The 19,595-nt window shown below is 43.8% G+C and overlaps 2 protein-coding genes across 3 annotated transcripts; both read right to left on the reverse strand.

Moving 5' to 3' along the window:
* Positions 1-10,011: 10,011 nt before the first annotated feature.
* Positions 10,012-10,855, reverse strand: LOC125288776 (cytotoxin I-like P-15). Its single transcript, XM_048235398.1, has 3 exons — positions 10,831-10,855; positions 10,632-10,702; positions 10,012-10,429 (listed from the first exon to the last, which is right to left on the reverse strand). Exons 2-3 carry the CDS (start codon positions 10,678-10,680, stop codon positions 10,212-10,214), a joined length of 267 nt encoding a protein of 88 aa, XP_048091355.1. The 5' UTR covers positions 10,681-10,702; positions 10,831-10,855; the 3' UTR covers positions 10,012-10,211.
* Positions 10,856-15,026: 4,171 nt separating this feature from the next.
* Positions 15,027-16,857, reverse strand: LOC125288676 (cytotoxin I-like P-15). 2 transcript variants are annotated; one of them, XM_048235226.1, is made up of 4 exons: positions 16,782-16,798; positions 15,842-15,930; positions 15,643-15,713; positions 15,027-15,444 (listed from the first exon to the last, which is right to left on the reverse strand). In XM_048235226.1, the coding sequence occupies exons 3-4, from the start codon at positions 15,689-15,691 to the stop codon at positions 15,227-15,229; spliced, it is 267 nt and encodes an 88-aa protein (XP_048091183.1). In that variant the 5' UTR covers positions 15,692-15,713; positions 15,842-15,930; positions 16,782-16,798; the 3' UTR covers positions 15,027-15,226. The 2 variants fall into 2 exon arrangements, with proteins under 2 accessions (XP_048091183.1, XP_048091182.1); XM_048235225.1 differs by lacking the exon at positions 15,842-15,930 and having other exon boundaries at positions 16,782-16,857.
* Between the last annotated feature and the right edge of the window lie 2,738 nt (positions 16,858-19,595).

Here is a 19,595-nt window from a genome sequence, read left to right on the forward strand (position 1 = left end):
GAAGGAGGAAATTTGGGCCTGGAACCACTACAATGATCAGCATGTGGATCATGAGATAAGCCAGAGAATGTCTAATAGGAAGAGAATTGGCACTGTCTGGTTACTTCCGGTTTCTGGACTGGTTGCAGTTCCTCCTCAGATTCCACTTGAGGGTGCTCGCAGGAGAGTGCAGAATGCATTGAGGTCTATGGAGCTTTACCCCTCAATATCCACTTTTCTCTTGATATAATTTTTTGAGTAGTAATTTGAATGTTGCATTAAGCTAGGAGAGGCAAAGAAATACACACTGTTGATTGTTATATTTTTTGAAGTCACGTAAGTCTTCTAAAAGCCTTTCAAATATGTCAATGATGTCATTCATTAGCACAATGCTAGCGTGATATGGGCAACATCAATTCAACCTGTAAGAAATGAAAAGGACATAAAGTTTCGTTCATTCAACTTTAGATCTAAAATCTATATTGAACTTGCATAAACTACAATAAAATCTATGATTCTTCCACGACAAGCAGGTGAAAGAGATACATTTAGCCATCTAACTCCATAGACCCCCATTCAACCTGCTGCGCTGCCATCACCCCAGTGGAATTCTAATGGAACTGCAACCAATGTCGATACAATGAGGCTTAATAGGAAGTGCCAAGGCTCTCCATAGACGGGCTCTGGATAAGCCTACCTCAGATTAGCCTACCTGTGTAACCTAGGAAGTGTATTTTGTCAAACTCATATTAGGTAGTGGGCCGGATTTTCTTGGAGAAAGATATTGTACCACCATCACAACAATTAGCTGCCCACTACTAGCGATGCTCAACCACGAAAAACAAAATGAGATACCTTCATTCGTTGTGCAGGCCCGGACCAAACCATTTTGCGCTTTAGCAAGGGAGAGTGAGAATGACCTTAGACCTTGTCAAACTCATATTAGGTAGTGGGCCGGATTTGTTGGAATGAAACCTCTTGGGGGGCTATCATTGTCATGGTCATTATCATTTTGCATTCATTTGCATTTTGCATTCTGCATGGGTATCAGAGTGTTGTTTGATTATCACTTATGAGCAAACAAGTACACAATAATGTACTGCTGTCACATACGGCTCTTTCTCTCTTGAAATGCCCTACTTCCATGTTAGTTTTTCTGTTTATTCCTTACTGAGGATGGTTTGTAGTGCTAGGTTTAATCAATTTGTCATATCATAGCAATATTGGTTATAACACATTGTTGAAGAAAACTGCATGTGAATTTCTTTTTTTCTGACTTTCCGTTCCTACCAAAAACATCTGGGGGCTGTTAAACTTGCTGGCTGGCCTGATGTTTGACACCCCTGCCTTAGACAGTCTTCACTATTTTTTTGTACAAAATTTAGTCAGTCAAACTTTACATTTTGTCTGACATTCATTTTGACATTTAATTTTGAAATTAAAATATTCAGGTAAAATAAGATATATTCCAGACTTTTCAAGGGCTGTCTCCTCCATTGAGGCCCTGTAATCAGTCCCACTTTTCCCACAGTCCGAGGCCCTTGGATCTGCTGAACTCCTTTACAAATAAAGTAAACTGAACTGAAACTCAACATGGGCCTGCCTGCCTCAGATGCCTGTGAGCAGCTTTTCAGTTGTACTGGATTACTGTTCACTGCAAAGTAAGCAAGGATAAGCACAACTAACTTTGAAAATCAACTGCTGCTCAAACTTAAAGGAGAACTTTGGCGATTTTTCACATACAGTACTGTATATCTCCGTTTCAGCAGCCAGCAGCTAAGGTGGCCAGGCAGCCACAGCGCTACACTCTGGGGGGCATGAACATGGGGGCTCACAAATATGCCCCCAGAATGTAGTGCTGTCTGCCTGGTTACTTTAGCTGCTGGCTGCAGCAACTCGAGCTGGGTAAAACCAATTTTTTGGGGGGTCCCCCCCACCAGAAAAAAAGTAACTAAGTAACTTTTACTTAAAGTACATTTTAAATGAACTACTTTTTACTTTTACTTGAGTACATTTTCAGATGGGTAATTTAACTTGTACTTGAGTCACATTTCATCAAAGTATTGGTACTTTTACTTGAGTACAATATTTTAGTACTTTTTCCACCTCTGGAAAAGTGTTTCAACCAGCCCCGGTCTCCCCTACACTGAACTTGTGTCCTCGGAACCAAATTATACGGCAAGCAGCTTTGGAGTTTTGGAAGTAGGCTGCAGGCAGGCAGCTGGTGGATACATAACTGGCATGCCAAAGGTAATGGTAAGGTAAAAGCAACGACCGAAATGCAGTGTTGAAACATGTGTATGGAACGTATTACATATGCAAACACAGATCCGGTATAAGATAAATAGATAGATACTTTATTGATCCTCAAGGGGAAATTCAAACACCCCCCTAAATGTTGACAGGTATGGTAATAATTGAACAATGAATGTTTTTTTTTTTTTTTACAAATAAACAAAACATGTAGGTTATTGTGAATAAAGGGATAGACTACACACTGACAACAGCAGATGTCCATAAGCCTCTATCTACTGTAGCCTACATCCAGGTGAATTAGATATGTTGGCATAACATGGGCAATAGATGTATTTCTTTACAAAATAAATATTTAATAATAATGGATTGAAAAGAGGTATAATACCAGGCATGATCGAATAGGGCCCACATAAAAGAAAATGGACAACATACCCACATCAGTGCCTATCAACACAAGTGGTTTTCATAGGTCAGGATTATTAGGCTCTAAAACAGATTGTCAACATTATAGAGCTACTGTAAAAGATTTAGTTTGCACGAACACATTGGATCCCATTTAGATAGATATTCAACATTAAAGATGGGTCGCTATCCAAAACATGTCTTGCGAGTATGGCTATGTCTGTTTTTGGCTGCATGCATGAAGGCCGATGTGAGAACTTTTCACTTAACGTTGAAATTAGCACTTCGCCAGCAAGCAATACTTTGTGGGCAGTTGTGCTAAAGTTCGCCTGCTAACATAACTTAAACTGGCTGGCAGACACCTCGCAAATAACCTCAGACTTAGTTGCTGGTTTACTGTGTCTATTTCTCGATTCTTTGTACAAAATCTAAGCAAGAAAAGGCCAAACAAATAAGATTAATATTTTGGCAAGACAGTCTACGTATGGGGTTTGCCATTCTGCGTAGGCTACCGTTTCGGTCATACAGTTTTGTTTCGGTGGTAAGCAACGCAGACACAGCTAGGCAACACCGAGCGTATGGTCAGAGCCCGCCTTATTAGACATTATCTGGTATGGTGGTGAAATGCACCGCGATGCAAAGCAAGCTGACGCAGAACCATAAAAGGGTCACGACGCCATAGGAGTACTGGCGTAGCTACAGCGTGGAGTTGACGCAGAAGCATATTGAGCCCTTAAAGGAGAATTCCGGTGTGATATTGACCTAAAGTGTGTTGAAACATGATACCGAGTGTGAACATATGTCTCATAGCTCATTTTGGCTTGTCCCCTGCACTCAGAAATCTGGCGCTAGTTAGCCGATGCTACCAACAGTTTTTCGTTGGGGGTGCCTCGGGCATCGGCCTAGCCATGCAAATAAATAGCTGTTTTCCACCATTTACGAGGCTCAAAGTAGCTCCATACTTCATTGGTAGACTTCCGAGGGCCTTGACATTTAAAACGAGACATTGAGAACTTTTGAAAAAGCACTGGTAGTTTATTTACAAGACGATTTATACAGACAGTACCTTCATGAAGTTTACCGTTCGCTGCCATCTTAAATTTAGTCATGATAAGTCGAGCGACGAGTACGAATCAACAAGTATGATAAGGGACCAGATTCCAAAAATAATTCAGTGGAAATGCATGGATTTCAGTTGCTGCTACTGGAAGCAACCGGAATCCATGCATTTCCAGGGAATTATTTTCGGTATCATGTTTCAACACACTTTAGGTCAATAACACCGGAATTCTCCTTTAAGGGCTTCAGGGTTTTAACTGTCACTGCTTACTTGAAGGGGGTTTGGCCTAGTGTGTGTGCTTCAATACGCCAACACCAAGCTATTTCCCTTTACCCAATTCACAGCAGTACTAAGGAAAAGTTGCCCCTACTCTGGAGCCATAGCCATATTTGATCCCAAAGTTAATAAGGATGCACTCCAGAAATGCAACCTTCTTGTGTCAAACACACAAGTAATAAAGCCTTTATACACAGAGAGAGATAGAGAAAGAGAGTGTCTTACAGTGAGGAGGAGTGTGTGTGTGTGTGATTGTGAGTGTGTGTGTGTGAGAGAGAGAGAGAGATAGAGAGAGAGGAGGAGGGTGGTAGGTGACTTTAGCGCATGCGTCCATCTCAGGGGGGCAGGTCTCCACGGTCTCCACACAGTCATTGGCATCAGGTGAGCTGTGGATGCAGCTGGTGCACTGCAAGGCCTCACCTGCAAGGAACACACACACACACACACACACACACACACAGGCAGAGTCCCCAGATTGAACTCTACCCGTAACTAGCCCTAGCTGATGTGTAATAGCAGGCCCTGTATTTCCCCACACAAGGTAGAGTAACTAGCCTGACGAGCCAGACCCACATCAAGATGTAGGGTCTGGGGACTCACCATTCGCAGTGCTCATGTAGAGGGTGGATGCATTGCTAAGACTGTATGACCATAAGCCTACATGAACTCTATATAAATTGGACTCTAGATGGGTTGATGGTTTTGTGTGTGTGTGTGTGTGTAACATTGAACTATGCGGGGGGTGGGACAGGACTGAATTGGGGTGATTACCACAGTTGGCTGAGAGCCATTCTTTACAGCTGGCCAAAATAATTAAGTGATCAACGAACAACGAGGATTGGTGCAGCGACTGCATAAAGAAAGCACCCGTGGATCTGCAGGATGAAGGGCGACCGATCACACTGATTTGAGCGCCTGCCGCCCGAGGTGGCGACCCCCTAACATCCGTCAGCAGAAGGAATTGGAAAGACCCCAAACAACGCTCTCAATCCCACACGTTACAGGAAAGTAGCCATGCCTTTGCCTGTGTATGCGTGTGTGTTTGTGTTGACTGTCTACTGGCGTTAAGCTGCGTCTCCTTTATTTCCCAGTCGGAGCGAGCTCGACCTTCCTCCCGTGACGACGGCCAACCTGAAACTTCAACGCACCTGATTTTGCATCGTTAAGGAAAGTAAAACCCCCATCACCTTGAGCTTTGTATGAGTGATCTAGGCGTGTTTTGGGATTTTTTGCATGCGGAAGTTTAATTGGCGCTTCTGTCGAAGTCAAGGGGCAGGAACACCACTAAGAGGAATCCCCGGCCGGAGGTGTCTGGCCGCATTTAAAGAGACAGCGCATTGGTGGGCCGGATCCTCCAGACTGTTTTCAAAGACAGCTCTTCAATCCTGGGGGTTTGGGCCACAAGTGGCACTGGACAGTAATATATTGTTTTCCCTTCACCCAGTTCAACTCCCCTTTATTAGTGTATTGTATGTGATTCATTGCAGGGTTTGGTCAAGTAGTGAAGGGCTGCCGCTGGTACAATATTAGCTTGACTGTGTTACCTACTGACAAATGTTCCTTTATCGTGTGTTGCGAGAGTGTGTGGGGTATCTACATAATTTGTGTGCTGTGCTTGGTGTGTAGTGCTTAATATTGCCACTTGTAGTGTAGGCTCGGTTGGGGAAATAGTATCAGTGGCTCCACCCACAACCTGCTTACCCCAAGGTGTTTTACGTTACAATTGCCACTAATTAAGCCAGCAGGGGAGACAACCCTTGGCGTGTGTCAGTGGCGAGGCTCTAGCGAGAGAGATATATACTGCAGGTTGGCTACTCTTATAGCGTTTTTTTTTTTCGTAGCGTAGCAGCTTGTGTTAACATTTCCTCTAGGTCACCACGTATATGCTTGTGTGTTTGTTTTTTTTTGTTACAAAAGGTTGCTGTGTCTTATTACCATTTTGTGAGTGGTTCTTGTGTATTGTAGCTTACCTCTTTAGCCTTCCTTGTTGGTTGCCTTAGGCAACCCCTAGTAGCGCCCATATACTCAGGGAGAGCCCCTGGCTAAAACGCACACACCCCATTTCAGTTGGTTCCCTCTGTACGGAGCCTAACCCCATTATAGCCTGAGATCTCCCTCCTCTAGAGGGTGCCAGAATATGGTATTTACATATACTAGGCTATTGATTTGTTTTGTAGTTTCAGTTCTTTCATACTGGTCCTATACTGTAAACAGGCTGTGAACTTACATGGGCTATTGATTTATTCTGTGGCCCTTCATTTCTTTCATACTGGTCTTATACTGCAATTGGGTCGTTCACATAGGCTATTTATTGAACTGTGTTTTAAAACTTGATTGTTAATAAACTATATATTTTTATACTACGTCGTTGTATTGTTGTGTGTTTCGAGGGGAGAACCGCCGGTAATCTGTTACCGTTACACTCAGTCTGAGGGGCGGGATAAACGGTTGTATTTCAAATTTCCTCTGCAGGTAATACAGTAGGATAGTGCTACAACTCATGAGTCCCATGCGTTTTCCCACCAGCCGAGCTAGTTGGCTAGTTGTTCAAACTTTTGCCAACTTAAACAAAGCTTAACTCATGTCATGCTGTTAAGCCAGCAGTAGCATCCATCTTCTTTGTTTTCAAGTACCAGGGAATTCACGCCGAACCGTCACAACTCTGCCATCATTATGTTAAGCCCGCCTACCGACTCTATACATGATGTGATTGGCCTGAGCGAAGTTTAATTTTTCCAACTCGCAGGCCAATGGAGAGTTAAAGACTCCCTGGCACCAAATTACATTTGCTGCTGCGGCTAGGATGCGTCTAGATTTCTAGGCTATAGAGTAACGGCTTCATAAAAGGGAAGCATGTATTGTAACACAGCACCACTCACTCCTTTTAAGTGATACAAAGAGGAAGAGAGGGAATGAAGGAGAGGAAGAGAAAAACATAATATACCCTGTATATACAAACATATGGGGTCAGACATATAGCGAGGGGGCGCGTGAGGGTGGAAGTTATGGTTTGTGGGTACGGGTGTGGTGGGGGGTGTCGTCTCCAGTAGCAACACATGTTTACATGCATAAATAACACCCAAGCGGTGTGTTATTTTTGGGGAGGAGGAAACACATGTGGAGAACTCCCCTTCGTGTAGATGGGAGGGTGGGAGGCTGCCATGAGCGCTCGCTCGCCCAGTGCCATAAACATCAGGACCCAGCCAGGCTGCCCACTGGTATCCAGCAGAGCAGGGCGGCCTGGCCTGCAGAGCAGGAATCACCTGGAGCTCCTGACTGGGGCAACCACAGACAACGTCAGGCCAGAGGAATGGACAGAAATGTGCAACGGAGTCTCCAATAAAAACCCTCAGGACGTCAGCAGAGACATTTTAAGGGAGGAGACAGATCACTTAAATGAATGGGCATCTACAGGAGAAATACACAATGCTAAAAATGGTCAGATTTGTAACTGGAAGTCCTGCCTTGTAAGATAAAGATCTTCAGACAACATCAAGTTAAAAGAATGGGTGCAGATATAAATAAAGCCTTCAGGCCTAGTGAGTGTTACTCAATCTTTGTAAAGGCCATTAAGGTGTGTGTCTGTCTTTTTTCCCTCTACTCACAGGGTGGGAAAACCGATCATGTAGGCTAGTGTAAACTCTCTGCTCTGGACATCGCGGAGATGCTACAATAGTGGCACTGCCACCTAGCTGCAGTCACAAAAGGAACAGCGACACCTGTATGTCTTTGAATATAATGAATGTGCACGTCAGGCATAACTCAGAATATGTGTGTTTGTGTGAGAGTGAGAGAAAGAGAGAGAGTGGGTGCATGTGTCTGAAGTGCCTGTCTCCTTGTGTATGAGTGAGTCTGATGTATACTTTGGTGTTAGATACAAAGCGTTTGGCCCAGCGGACTAGGAAAATACAGCATGGTTCATCACTGACCTCTACTGGAGGAAAACAATCTCACAGTAGACAAGAAGGAGATAGCGCATCAAAAATATCAAACAACTCAGTGGGCAGCTGTGTTGAGATTGGAACTAAGATATTTTCTGATGTTAATAACTTTCTTGTAAGTGACATTTGCAGAAATGTCACTTGTTTTTGGAAAGGATTTGCATGTCTCAGTAGAAGGTGCCATACGTGCTAGACCTACCCAAAAAGGAGCTATTGTGTAAACTTAAATTCTTAGGTTGTACTTTTGAGGAAGTAGAAGCCCCCCCCCCAATAACAACACATAAAATGTTATGTTACAGTAGTATCATTCACTGTTGTTCAAATTAATCACTTGTTACACAAACTGTAAAATTGTATGCTGAATGGTTACGTAAATAACCATGCCATGCAGAGGTGAGAGGATCTGTGAAGTGTGAAGCGTGAAGCAACCTGAGAATTGCTGGGAAAACATTGACTTACCTTGCACAACAACCCTCTTTTGAGCCATTGCTTACTGGATGTGATGTGAAAGTTGTAGAATACCATGGAATTACCAATTGGGGTGTACAGGTTGGTCATTATTCCTGAGAAATGACGCCTTCTCTCTCCGCCCTTTGTTTCCTGCAGCATTTGATCAGTGCTCTTTCTCTTTTAAGTTGAACTACTACAAGCAGGGGTTAAAGTGGGCTGGAACGGTCCAGAACTGCGTTCTGGCACCTCAGATAAATTAATAAATAAAAAGATTAATTCATACCAACGATATAGTGTGATGGTATTGTTGAAATATCCATTTAATATCCATAGATAAAAATAAGCAAGTCTAACCTCTGAAATTCCCTAGGGGGGCTTGTTGTGCCCCAGTGCAGTTCTAGGTTTAGTTACGCCCCTGGTACGAATCAATAAAGGAGCTGTTTTGACTGACAGAGGTGACCAAGATACTGTACTAGCAATTCTTGTCCAAAAAAGTATTGCTACACCACAATATTCAATATGTTGTCCAACGGTGAGTCATTTTTCCCCATTCCACGAACACTGGATTTGAGGGTTCCCCCACCTGTTAAATCCCACTTTGTGATCATGTACAACATTCAAACCAAACTATTGGCCATAGGTGTCCCTGTGCACAAACCTTAAGTTGAACAGGTGCAGGTGACTATTGGCCCTTTGACTAAGCACAACTCACACTTTTTAGCTAGATAACTCAGTTTTTGCACAGGAGTGCTAAAAAGAGGCTAAAAGCTCCTCTTCTGCTGGGTTTTAAAAATGGAGCTTATTTGTGAGGTCTTGTTTTGTTGACGTCATCTCCCCACTAGAGTTGCATACACCAGAACAAAACAGAACAACAGAAAAAAAATTGTCCTTCAGGAATGGTTCCTGTGGTAGGGACACAGGCCAACGATCAAGACCCGCAAAACTAGTTCGAGTTCCTGCTTTGGAAACAGACTTAAAGGAAAATTCGGTATTTAGCACTTTGAGTCCCTTTTCTGGTTTGTTTTGGATGAACTAGAGTGGTGGACACCGAAATTTTGGCGATCCTGTCTCAACTTTTCTGACTCGTTTTGAATCACCTTTGACTACTCCAGAGTGGCTCCCAACAGGCATACTCAAACATGTCCTAAAAAGAACCCTTAACGTTAGTTTTTCAAAACTGTGCAACTCACGAGTGAGGGTAGCCTGGGTGTTCCCATGCTGCCTTAGCAGCGATTTGATTCCAGCTGCTAAGGCAGCCTGGAGACCATGGAGCAAATTTTAAGCCTGAATAGGACCAATAAGGAACCAATCACAGAACAGGGGAAAGCAAGGCGATGATGAGCTATGCACAGACACATTTGATAGACATCCGTGGCACCCAATAAACGGATCTGGGCATTTTTTCTAAAAGCGAGAAAATGAGCGTTTGGTTCCCAGACCACGTCTCATTGAGAAGTGGTGGCTAGCCAGGCTAGAGTGAGGGACCCAAAGTGCTAAATACCGAATTTTCCTTTAATGCTTCAGGGTCACTGCTTTTAGGTCCACTGCCTCATTTTCAACATAAGCACAGAATAGAAGGAAGGCAAACAATGTGTTACAGACATTTTAATATCATCACATCAAAAATAGAAACACTGGAGAGAGAGCTGACTTTGTATATTGTTTATTGCATGTTGTATTGTATACATATTTTCAGGGTTTTTTGGTCCTGTTTGACACCTAAAACCACTACAAATCTGTGTGTGCTCCATTGTGGCCCTCTAGACCAGGAAAGCTTAGCTGTGGGTGACAGAAGGTGGTGCCACATGTAGTGTGCACGGCATTCACACTGAGTGTGCCAGGTGTGTTCAGTTGCAGAGGTCGGTGCTGCAGCAGATAGCCGCCACGTTGGGCATGTGCAGGTAGCTCTGGCATGTGGCCATGTTCATGCAGCTGCGGGTGATGCCCAGCGGCGGGGAGATGATCAGCACGCTGCCGCACGCGTCCATGTAGGACGGGCACGTCTGCGTAGAGGGCACACAGGAGTCTCCCTCACTCACACAGAGGTTACACTTCAGAGCTTCACCTGAAACAGGCCACAGCACAGAGGCAGAGACGCATGGCAGTGAGGAAGAGGGTCTGTGTTTAGACAATCACAGTTGAATTGTGTGGTCATTATGTATCTGAGGGTGTGTGTGTGTGTGTGTGTGTGTGTGTGTGTGTGTGTGTGTGTGTGTGTGTGTGTGTGTAATAACTGTGTGAAATGTATGATTACTGAGCAGACATACCAAAGCTCACAGAGAGCACCAGAAGAGCGCAAATGAAGACCAGACGCATGATTACCAGGAGTTGCTTCAGTCTACAAACACACACACAGGGAAGATCTTGCGGGTTTGTTTGCAAGTTTCAGGTATTTTTGGCGACTGTAGAGCTCCCCTAGAGTCGCGCGATATATTTATATTTTATTCTGCGTTGTAAATAACCTACTTCTCCCCCAATTAGGGGTTTGCAGGACGTCATGTTCTGGTAACCCAGCTGCATGGCCATGTTGGAGGCACTCAGTGTAAAGAACTGAATGAAGTACAATGGAGTATTATGCACTTTCAAGATGCAAAGGCATATAGGGACCTTGGACCACAAGAAAAAGGCGCGATATTTGAGAAATTACGGTTTATTGGCAGCGCAGATCCATATGAGTTGGGTGAGGGAGGCTTGAGTACCAACCACAGGTCAACCACAAGCGCCCCCCTTCCTCTGATAACCTTCCTTTCTCCCTGGTTTTAATAACTTTTTGGAAGTCAATACCTACTCCAGATGTTTTTCTCGGTCTGATCTATTGGTACAACCCTAAAACTCAGCAATAATTAAGCATTTCCCTTGACAATGTTAGGGATTTACTTTAGTGCTTAATGCTTTCTATAAGTGAGCATCTCAATATGGCGACATCCCCATCTGATGACACGCCGTGCAAACACTGAACTGTGTTTTAAAACTTGATTGTTAATAAACTATATATTTTTATACTACGTTGTTGTATTGTTGTGTGTTTCGAGGGGAGAACCGCCGGTAATCTGTTACCGTTACACTCAGTCTGAGGGGCGGGATAAACGGTTGTATTTCAAATTTCCTCTGCAGGTAATACAGTAGGATAGTGCTACAACTCATGAGTCCCATGCGTTTTCCCACCAGCCGAGCTAGTTGGCTAGTTGTTCAAACTTTTGCCAACTTAAACAAAGCTTAACTCATGTCATGCTGTTCGCCAGCAGTAGCATCCATCTTCTTTGTTTTCAAGTACCAGGGAATTCACGCCGAACCGTCACAACTCTGCCATCATTATGTTAAGCCCGCCTACCGACTCTATACATGATGTGATTGGCCTGAGCGAAGTTTAATTTTTCCAACTCGCAGGCCAATGGAGAGTTGCAAGACTACCCTGGCACCAAATTACATTTGCTGCGGCTAGGATGCGTCTAGATTTCTAGGCTATAGAGTAACGGCTTCATAAAAGGGAAGCATGTATTGTAACACAGCACCACTCACTCCTTTTAAGTGATACAAAGAGGAAGAGAGGGAATGAAGGAGAGGAAGAGAAAAACATAATATACCCTGTATATACAAACATATGGGGTCAGACATATAGCGAGGGGGCGCGTGAGGGTGGAAGTTATGGTTTGTGGGTACGGGTGTGGTGGGGGGTGTCGTCTCCAGTAGCAACACATGTTTACATGCATAAATAACACCCAAGCGGTGTGTTATTTTTGGGGAGGAGGAAACACATGTGGAGAACTCCCCTTCGTGTAGATGGGAGGGTGGGAGGCTGCCATGAGCGCTCGCTTGCCCAGTGCCATAAACATCAGGACCCAGCCAGGCTGCCCACTGGTGTCCAGCAGAGCAGGGCGGCCTGGCCTGCAGAGCAGGAATCACCTGGAGCTCCTGACTGGGGCAACCACAGACAACGTCAGGCCAGAGGAATGGACAGAAATGTGCAACGGAGTCTCCAATAAAACCCTCAGGGCGTCCAGCAGAGACATTTTTAAAGGGAGAGACAGATCACTTAAATGAATGGGCATCTACAGGAGAAATACACAATGCTAAACATGGTCAGATTTGTAACTGGAAGTCCTGCCTTGTAAGATAAAGATCTTCAGACAACATCAAGTTAAAAGAATGGGTGCAGATATAAATAAAGCCTTCAGGCCTAGTGAGTGTTACTCAATCTTTGTAAGGCCATTAAGGTGTGTGTCTGTCTTTTGTTTCCTCTACTCACAGGGTGGGAAACCGATCATGTAGGCTAGTGTAACTCTCTGCTCTGGACATGCGGAGATGCTGCAATAGTGGCACTGCCACCTAGCTGCAGTCACAAAAGGAACAGCGACACCTGTATGTCTTTGAATATAATGAATGTGCACGTCAGGCATAACTCAGAATATGTGTGTTTGTGTGAGAGTGAGAGAAAGAGAGAGAGTGGGTGCATGTGTCTGAAGTGCCTGTCTCCTTGTGTATGAGTGAGTCTGATGTATACTTTGGTGTTAGATACAAAGCGTTTGGCCCAGCGGACTAGGAAAATACAGCATGGTTCATCACTGACCTCTACTGGAGGAAAACAATCTCACAGTAGACAAGAAGGAGATAGCGCATCAAAAATATCAAACAACTCAATGGGCAGCTGTGTTGAGATTGGAACTAAGATATTTTCTGATGTTAATAACTTTCTTGTAGGTGACATTTGCAGAAATGTCACTTGTTTTTGGAAAGGATTTGCATGTCTCAGTAGAAGGTGCCATACGTGCTAGACCTACCCAAAAAGGAGCTATTGTGTAAACTTAAATTCTTAGGTTGTACTTTTGAGGAAGTAGACCCCCCCCCAATAACAACACATAAAATGTTATGTTACAGTAGTATCATTCACTGTTGTTCAAAATAATCACTTGTTACACAAACTGTAAAATTGTATGCTTGAATGGTTACGTAAATAACCATGCCATGCAGAGGTGAGAGGATCTGTGAAGTGTGAAGCGTGAAGAAACCTGAGAATTGCTGGGAAAACATTGACTTACCTTGCACAACAACCCTCTTTTGAGCCATTGCTTACTGGATGTGATGTGAAAGTTGTAGAATACCATGGAATTACCAATTGAGGTGGACAGGTTGGTCATTATTCCTGAGAAATGACGCACTGCCTTCTCTCTCCGCCCTTTGTTTCCTGCAGCATTTGATCAGTGCTCTTTCTCTTTTTAAGTTGAACTACTACAAGCAGGGGTTAAAGTGGGCTGGAACGGTCCAGAACTGCGTTCTGGCACCTCAGATAAATTAATAAATAAAAAGATTAATTCATACCAACGATATAGTGTGATGGTATTGTTAAAATATCCATTTAATATCCATAGATAAAAATAAGCAAGTTTAACCTCTGAATTTCCCTAGGGGGGCTTGTTGTGCCCCAGTGCAGTTCTAGGTTTAGTTACGCCCCTGGTACGAATCAATATGGGAGCTGTTTTGACTGACAGAGGTGACCAAGATACTGTACTAGCAATTCTTGTCCAAAAAAGTATTGCTACACCACAATATTCAATATGTTGTCCAACGGTGAGTCATTTTTCCCCATTCCACGAACACTGGATTTGAGGGTTCCCCCACCTTTTAAATCCCACTTTGTGATCATGTACAACATTCAAACCAAACTATTGGCCATAGGTGTCCCTGTGCACAAACCTTAAGTTGAACAGGTGCAGGTGACTATTGGCCCTTTGACTAAGCACAACTCACACTTTTTAGCTAGATAACTCAGTTTTTGCACAGGAGTGCTACTCCTCTTCTGCTGGGTTTTAAAAATGGAGCTTATTTGTGAGGTCTTGTTTTGTTGACGTCATCTCCCCACTAGAGTTGCATACACCAGAACAAAACAGAACAACAGAAAAAAATTGTCCTTCAGGAATGGTTCCTGTGGTAGGGACACAGGCCAACGATCAAGACCCCGTAAAACTAGTTCCCGAGTTCCTGCTTTGGAAACAGACTTAAAGGAAAATTCCGGTATTTAGCACTTTGAGTCCCTTTTCTGGTTTGTTTTGGATGAACTAGAGTGGTGGACACCGAAATTTTGACGATCCTGTCTCAACTTTTCTGACTCGTTTTGAATCACCTTTGACTACTCAGAGTGGCTCCCAACAGGCATACTCAAACATGTCCTAAAAGAACCCTTAACGTTCGTTTTCAAAACTGTGCAACTCACCGAGTGAGGGTAGCCTGGGTGTTCCCATGCTGCCTTGCGCGCGATTTGATTCACGCTGCTAAGGCAGCCTGGAGACCATGGAGCAAATTTTCGCCTGAGATAAGGAACCAATCACAGAACAGGGGGGAAAGCAAGACGATGATGAGCTATGCACAGACACATTTGATAGACATCCGTGGCACCCAATAAACGGATCTGGGCATTTTTTTCTAATACGAGAAAATGAACGTTTGGTTCCCAGACCACGTCTCATTGAGAAGTGGTGGCGCTAGCCAGGCTAGAGTGAGGGACCCAAAGTGCTAAATACCGGAATTTTCCTTTAATGCTTCAGGGTCACTGCTTTTAGGTCCACTGCCTCATTTTCAACATAAGCACAGAATAGAAGGAAGGCAAACAATGTGTTACAGACATTTTAATATCATCACATCAAAAATAGAAACACTGGAGAGAGAGCTGACTTTGTATATTGTTTATTGCATGTTGTATTGTATACATATTTTCAGGGTTTTTTGGTCCTGTTTGACACCTAAAACCACTACAAATCTGTGTGTGCTCCATTGTGGCCCTCTAGACCAGGAAAGCTTAGCTGTGGGTGACAGAAGGTGGTGCCACATCTAGTGTGCACGGCATTCACACTGAGTGTGCCAGGTGTGTTCAGTTGCAGAGGTCGGTGCTGCAGCAGATAGCCGCCACGTTGGGCATGTGCAGGTAGCTCTGGCATGTGGCCATGTTCATGCAGCTGCGGGTGATGCCCAGCGGCGGGGAGATGTACAGCACGCTGCCGCACGCGTCCATGTAGGACGGGCACGTCTGCGTAGAGGGCACACAGGAGTCTCCCTCACTCACACAGAGGTTACACTTCAGAGCTTCACCTGAAACAGGCCACAGCACAGAGGCAGAGACGCATGGCAGAGAGGAAGAAGGTCTGTGTTTAGACAATCACAGTTTAGTTGTGTGGTCATTATGTGTCTGTGTGTGTGTGTGTGTGTGTGTGTGTGTGTGTGTGTGTGTGTGTGTGTGTGTGTGTGTGTAATAACTGTGTGAAATGTATGATTACTGAGCAGACATACCAAAGCTCACAGAGAGCACCAGAAGAGCGCAAATGAAGACCAGACGCATGATTACCAGGAGTTGCTTCAGTCTACAAACACACACACAGGGAAGAAGATGCGGGTTTGTTTGCAAGTTTCAGGTATTTTTGGCGACTGTAGAGCTCCCCCTAGAGTCGCGATATATTTATATTTTATTCTGCCGTTGTAAATAACCTACTTCTCCCCCAATTAGGGGTTTGCACGGACGTCATGTTCTGGGCGGTAACCCAGCTGCATGGCCATGTTGGAGGCACTCAGTGTAAAGAACTGAATGAAGTACAATGGAGTATTATGCACTTTCCAAGATGCAAAGGCATATAGGGACCTTGGACCACAAGAAAAGGCGCGATATTTCGAGAAATTACGGTTTATTGGCAGCGCAGATCCATATAAGTTGGGTGAGGGAGACGCAGTACCAACCACAGGTCCAACCACAAGCGCCCCCCTTCCTCTGATAACCTTCCTTTCTCCCTGGTTTTTTAATAACTTTTGGAAGTCAATACCTACTCCAGATGTTTTTCTCGGTCTGATCTATTGGTACAACCTAAAACTCAGCAATAATTAAGCATTTCCCTTGACAATGTTAGGGATTTACTTTAGTGCTTAATGCTTTCTATGAGGTGAGCATCTCCAATATGGCGACATCCCCATCTGATGACACGCCGTGCAACCCCTAATTCACAATGAGAATGATTTTGTTGGGGAGGCGAGGTTTAACAAAAAGGCAAAAACTATCTACAAAGAGCTATCTAGTACTGACAATGTAGCCTAATGTTTCACAATTTTCACGGTATGCCTTCAGGTCGATTCTTGAAGTTGTATGGCTGGTTCCCTGGTTAACAACTCGCTACAGCTATGCTAGGTGAACGATTCCCCAATTACAAGTTTCTTTATCATCAAAGGTTATATTAAGTTGAAAATCATAGCGTACTTTCAAGCAATTACCAAAATCACCAAAACATAGAATTACAGAAATCACCAAAACACAGGGCTCTAATACATATGTAACAAAATATATTAAAAAACATTAAAACATTGTTTGATGGAAGCCATTGCTAAAATCTCCAAGACACAGAATCACCAAAGCACTGTGCTTAGGTAGTCTAGGCTATACTCACGTCACAGAAATATTAGCTTGGTGCAGCAGGCTGCCTTTTGAAATGACTTCTACACAGACTGCCAGTCGTAGGCTATATAGGCTATGTCACCTCACGTGACTGCCTACTGATTGCAGCCTCTCAGAACTCTGCTCTTCTCCATCGCTGTTTTTCAGCGTCAGCGTCGTTTCAATGTCTGCCTTGTCTGCTTATGAAACCCTGGAAAGCTCAACCTGTTCCTCTTTCTGGGACTTCCACTGAGGTCAGCAGGAACAGCGCTGAGGAAAGAGGTCAGTCAGCGGCCTCCAGTGCTGGTCAGGTGAATGGGGATTTTACTTGGAGGTCCTACATTTTGTTTCTATGATTTACATTTCTAAATGTTTCCTCCTTGTTCTAGTTTTTGACTGAAGTGACAGTGCTAGTCTTTTTTTATTTTTGTAGGATTACTTGTGTATTTATAACAACAACGAGGCATTTAATCTGACCAACTTCTCTGTAGAGTGAAACTGAATGAAAGGGGGCTGTTGTTGCACATACATATTGATCTCGAGTTTCATTTTTACTCAAAATATAATTTGTGTGCTTGCTCAAATCATTTTTCAGATTGGGATGGACCAAACATGTTTACTGTCTCAGTGTCCAAAGAGAGATCAGGCAGTGTAACTGTAGTGCTGTTGTGTACATGTAGAAATAACATGAAAGGCATTATGTTCAGAAAGTGATTTGCCTAAGAAGTATTAGAAGAAATCCTCTAGTACTGTGCTTATTTCTACAGACACATCTGACACACACCAAGCACTGGGCGCAAACAGAGGTAAGAGGTAGGACACAGCAGACCAGAGCCTTTGCCTTCAAACTTTATTAGTGCTTCATATTTATCACAGCTACCATGACTTCGTGGGAGGAGTGTCTTATGCGTTGCAGTTGTCCCAGTTGCAGCAGGAGACCCTGATGCCATGAGTGACCCCCAGCTTCAGACACTCAACCATCTTGTAGCAGGACTTGTGGAAAGTGTTCTCTGGAGGGTTGTAAAGTAATCAGAGAGAGAGCGCGGAGGGGAGGTGAACATTAATCCAACACCAGATACAGAGCAAAGCTATTTCATAGCCATATTTGATCCCAAAGTTATTAGGGTGCACTCCAGAAATGCAACCATCTTGTGTTCAGCTTTTAATTCACAGAGAGAGATAGAGAAAGAGTCTTACACTGAGGAGGAGGAATGTCTGTGTGTGTGTGTGTGTGAGAGAGAGAAAGAGAGAGAGACTCACCGTGAGGAGGAGGGTAGGTGACTTTAGCGCATGCGTCCATCTCAGGGGGGCAGGTCTCCACGGTCTCCACACAGTCATTGGCATCAGGTGAGCTGTGGACGCAGCTGGTGCACTGCAAGGCCTCACCTGCAAGGAACACACACACACACACACACACACACACACACACACACACACACACAGAGTCCCCAGATTGAACTCTACCCGTAACTAGCCCTAGCTGATGTGCAATGGCAGGCCCTGTATTTCCCCACACAAGGTAGAGTAACGGCTTCATAAAAGGGAAGCATGTATTGCAACACAGGACCACTGACTCCTTTTGAGTGATACAAAGAGGAAGAGGGGGAATGAAGGAGAGGAAGAGAAAGAAAGGGAAGGAAAGTGTTAAGAGAAAGAGAAAGAGGCTATTAAAGAGAGGAAGAGAGGAAGAATAGTGGAGAGTGAATGACACAATGAATGAAGAAGAGATAAGGAGAGGAATACTAATGAATGCTGTTTAGGTTTTTTTCTTTCAATCAGATTTTGATACACTGCTTTACCGAATACTTTCCTCTACATTTACAAAAAGTGTGAATTAATTGTAGGCTGAAAATGAGAGATTGAAGCAGAGGGGAAGCGAAAGACAGAAGGATGCAGTCTAAGTGTGAATCCACAGCAGGTGAGAAAGAGGGGTAGACTTACCATAAGTGAAGGCCACCAGTAGGACAAGGGCAAAAGCAAAGACTTTCATCTTCTCTCAATCTTCAGACTTTTACGTCTAGTAAGAGACAGAGGGAGAGAAAAGGAGAGTTAAAAACAGACTTCCAACTGCAGTGTAGCTACTCTGTCCATCCTCTTGGTCAGCGTCCACCTCACCTCCTGTTGGGTTGCAGGTCCTGCGTGCTGCCTCTGTCCACTCTCCTCCTTTTAAACCCCTCTCTTATCGGATCTACACTGTAGCAGCATCCACACCGAGAGGCAGCGGGCCTGCGGGACGATAGCCAGGCCGCCTGATGGACCTTACACACCATTTCTCACACTGATAGCACAAAATCAGCACTTTTCACATAGCCCTCAATTTTTTTTTGCTTTTTTCAGGGAGCCATGCTTGTTGTTTAACCAGTTGCGGAGCCTGCCCAGTAATATACTGTACTGTATGCATATATGCTGGCATTATCAATCACTGTATTTGAAATAGGAAAAGTGTAGTGTACTAGTTCTATAGTTGTGTATAATAATCTCTGTTTTGTAATGCCTCAACAACAACATCCTTGCCCTCTATAATGTCCCTATAGTAGACTAGTTTATACTTACATCTATAGAATGTCCCAAAATACTACAACCCCAAAACACAAAAAGTTGGGACGTTGTGTAAAATGTGAATAAAAACAGAATGTAATAATGATATAGGACAGGATAAAGGACACAGACAACATATCAAATGTTGAAAATGACAAATTTGACTATTTCATGGAAAATATATGTTAATTCTGAATCTGATAAATTAAGAAAGTCCGCTACACCAATGGCTCCCAATAAATTTGATTTAATGTGACGTATTGGGCATTAGCCCTTCATCCGACATGAA

The sequence above is a fragment of the Alosa alosa genome, chromosome 23 (assembly GCF_017589495.1).
Source record: "Alosa alosa isolate M-15738 ecotype Scorff River chromosome 23, AALO_Geno_1.1, whole genome shotgun sequence".
Taxonomy (NCBI): Eukaryota; Metazoa; Chordata; class Actinopteri; order Clupeiformes; family Clupeidae; genus Alosa; species Alosa alosa.

Bases quoted from the DNA above. Each gene is read 5' to 3' on its own strand.
- LOC125288776 (XM_048235398.1), bottom strand. From the start codon at position 10,680: ATGCGTCTGGTCTTCATTTGCGCTCTTCTGGTGCTCTCTGTGAGCTTT. The intron at 10,430-10,631 runs GTATGTCTGCTC...GGCCTGTTTCAG, and splicing joins GGTGCTCTCTGTGAGCTTTG to GTGAAGCTCTGAAGTGTAAC.
- LOC125288676 (XM_048235225.1), bottom strand. From the start codon at position 15,691: ATGCGTCTGGTCTTCATTTGCGCTCTTCTGGTGCTCTCTGTGAGCTTT. The intron at 15,445-15,642 runs GTATGTCTGCTC...GGCCTGTTTCAG, and splicing joins GGTGCTCTCTGTGAGCTTTG to GTGAAGCTCTGAAGTGTAAC.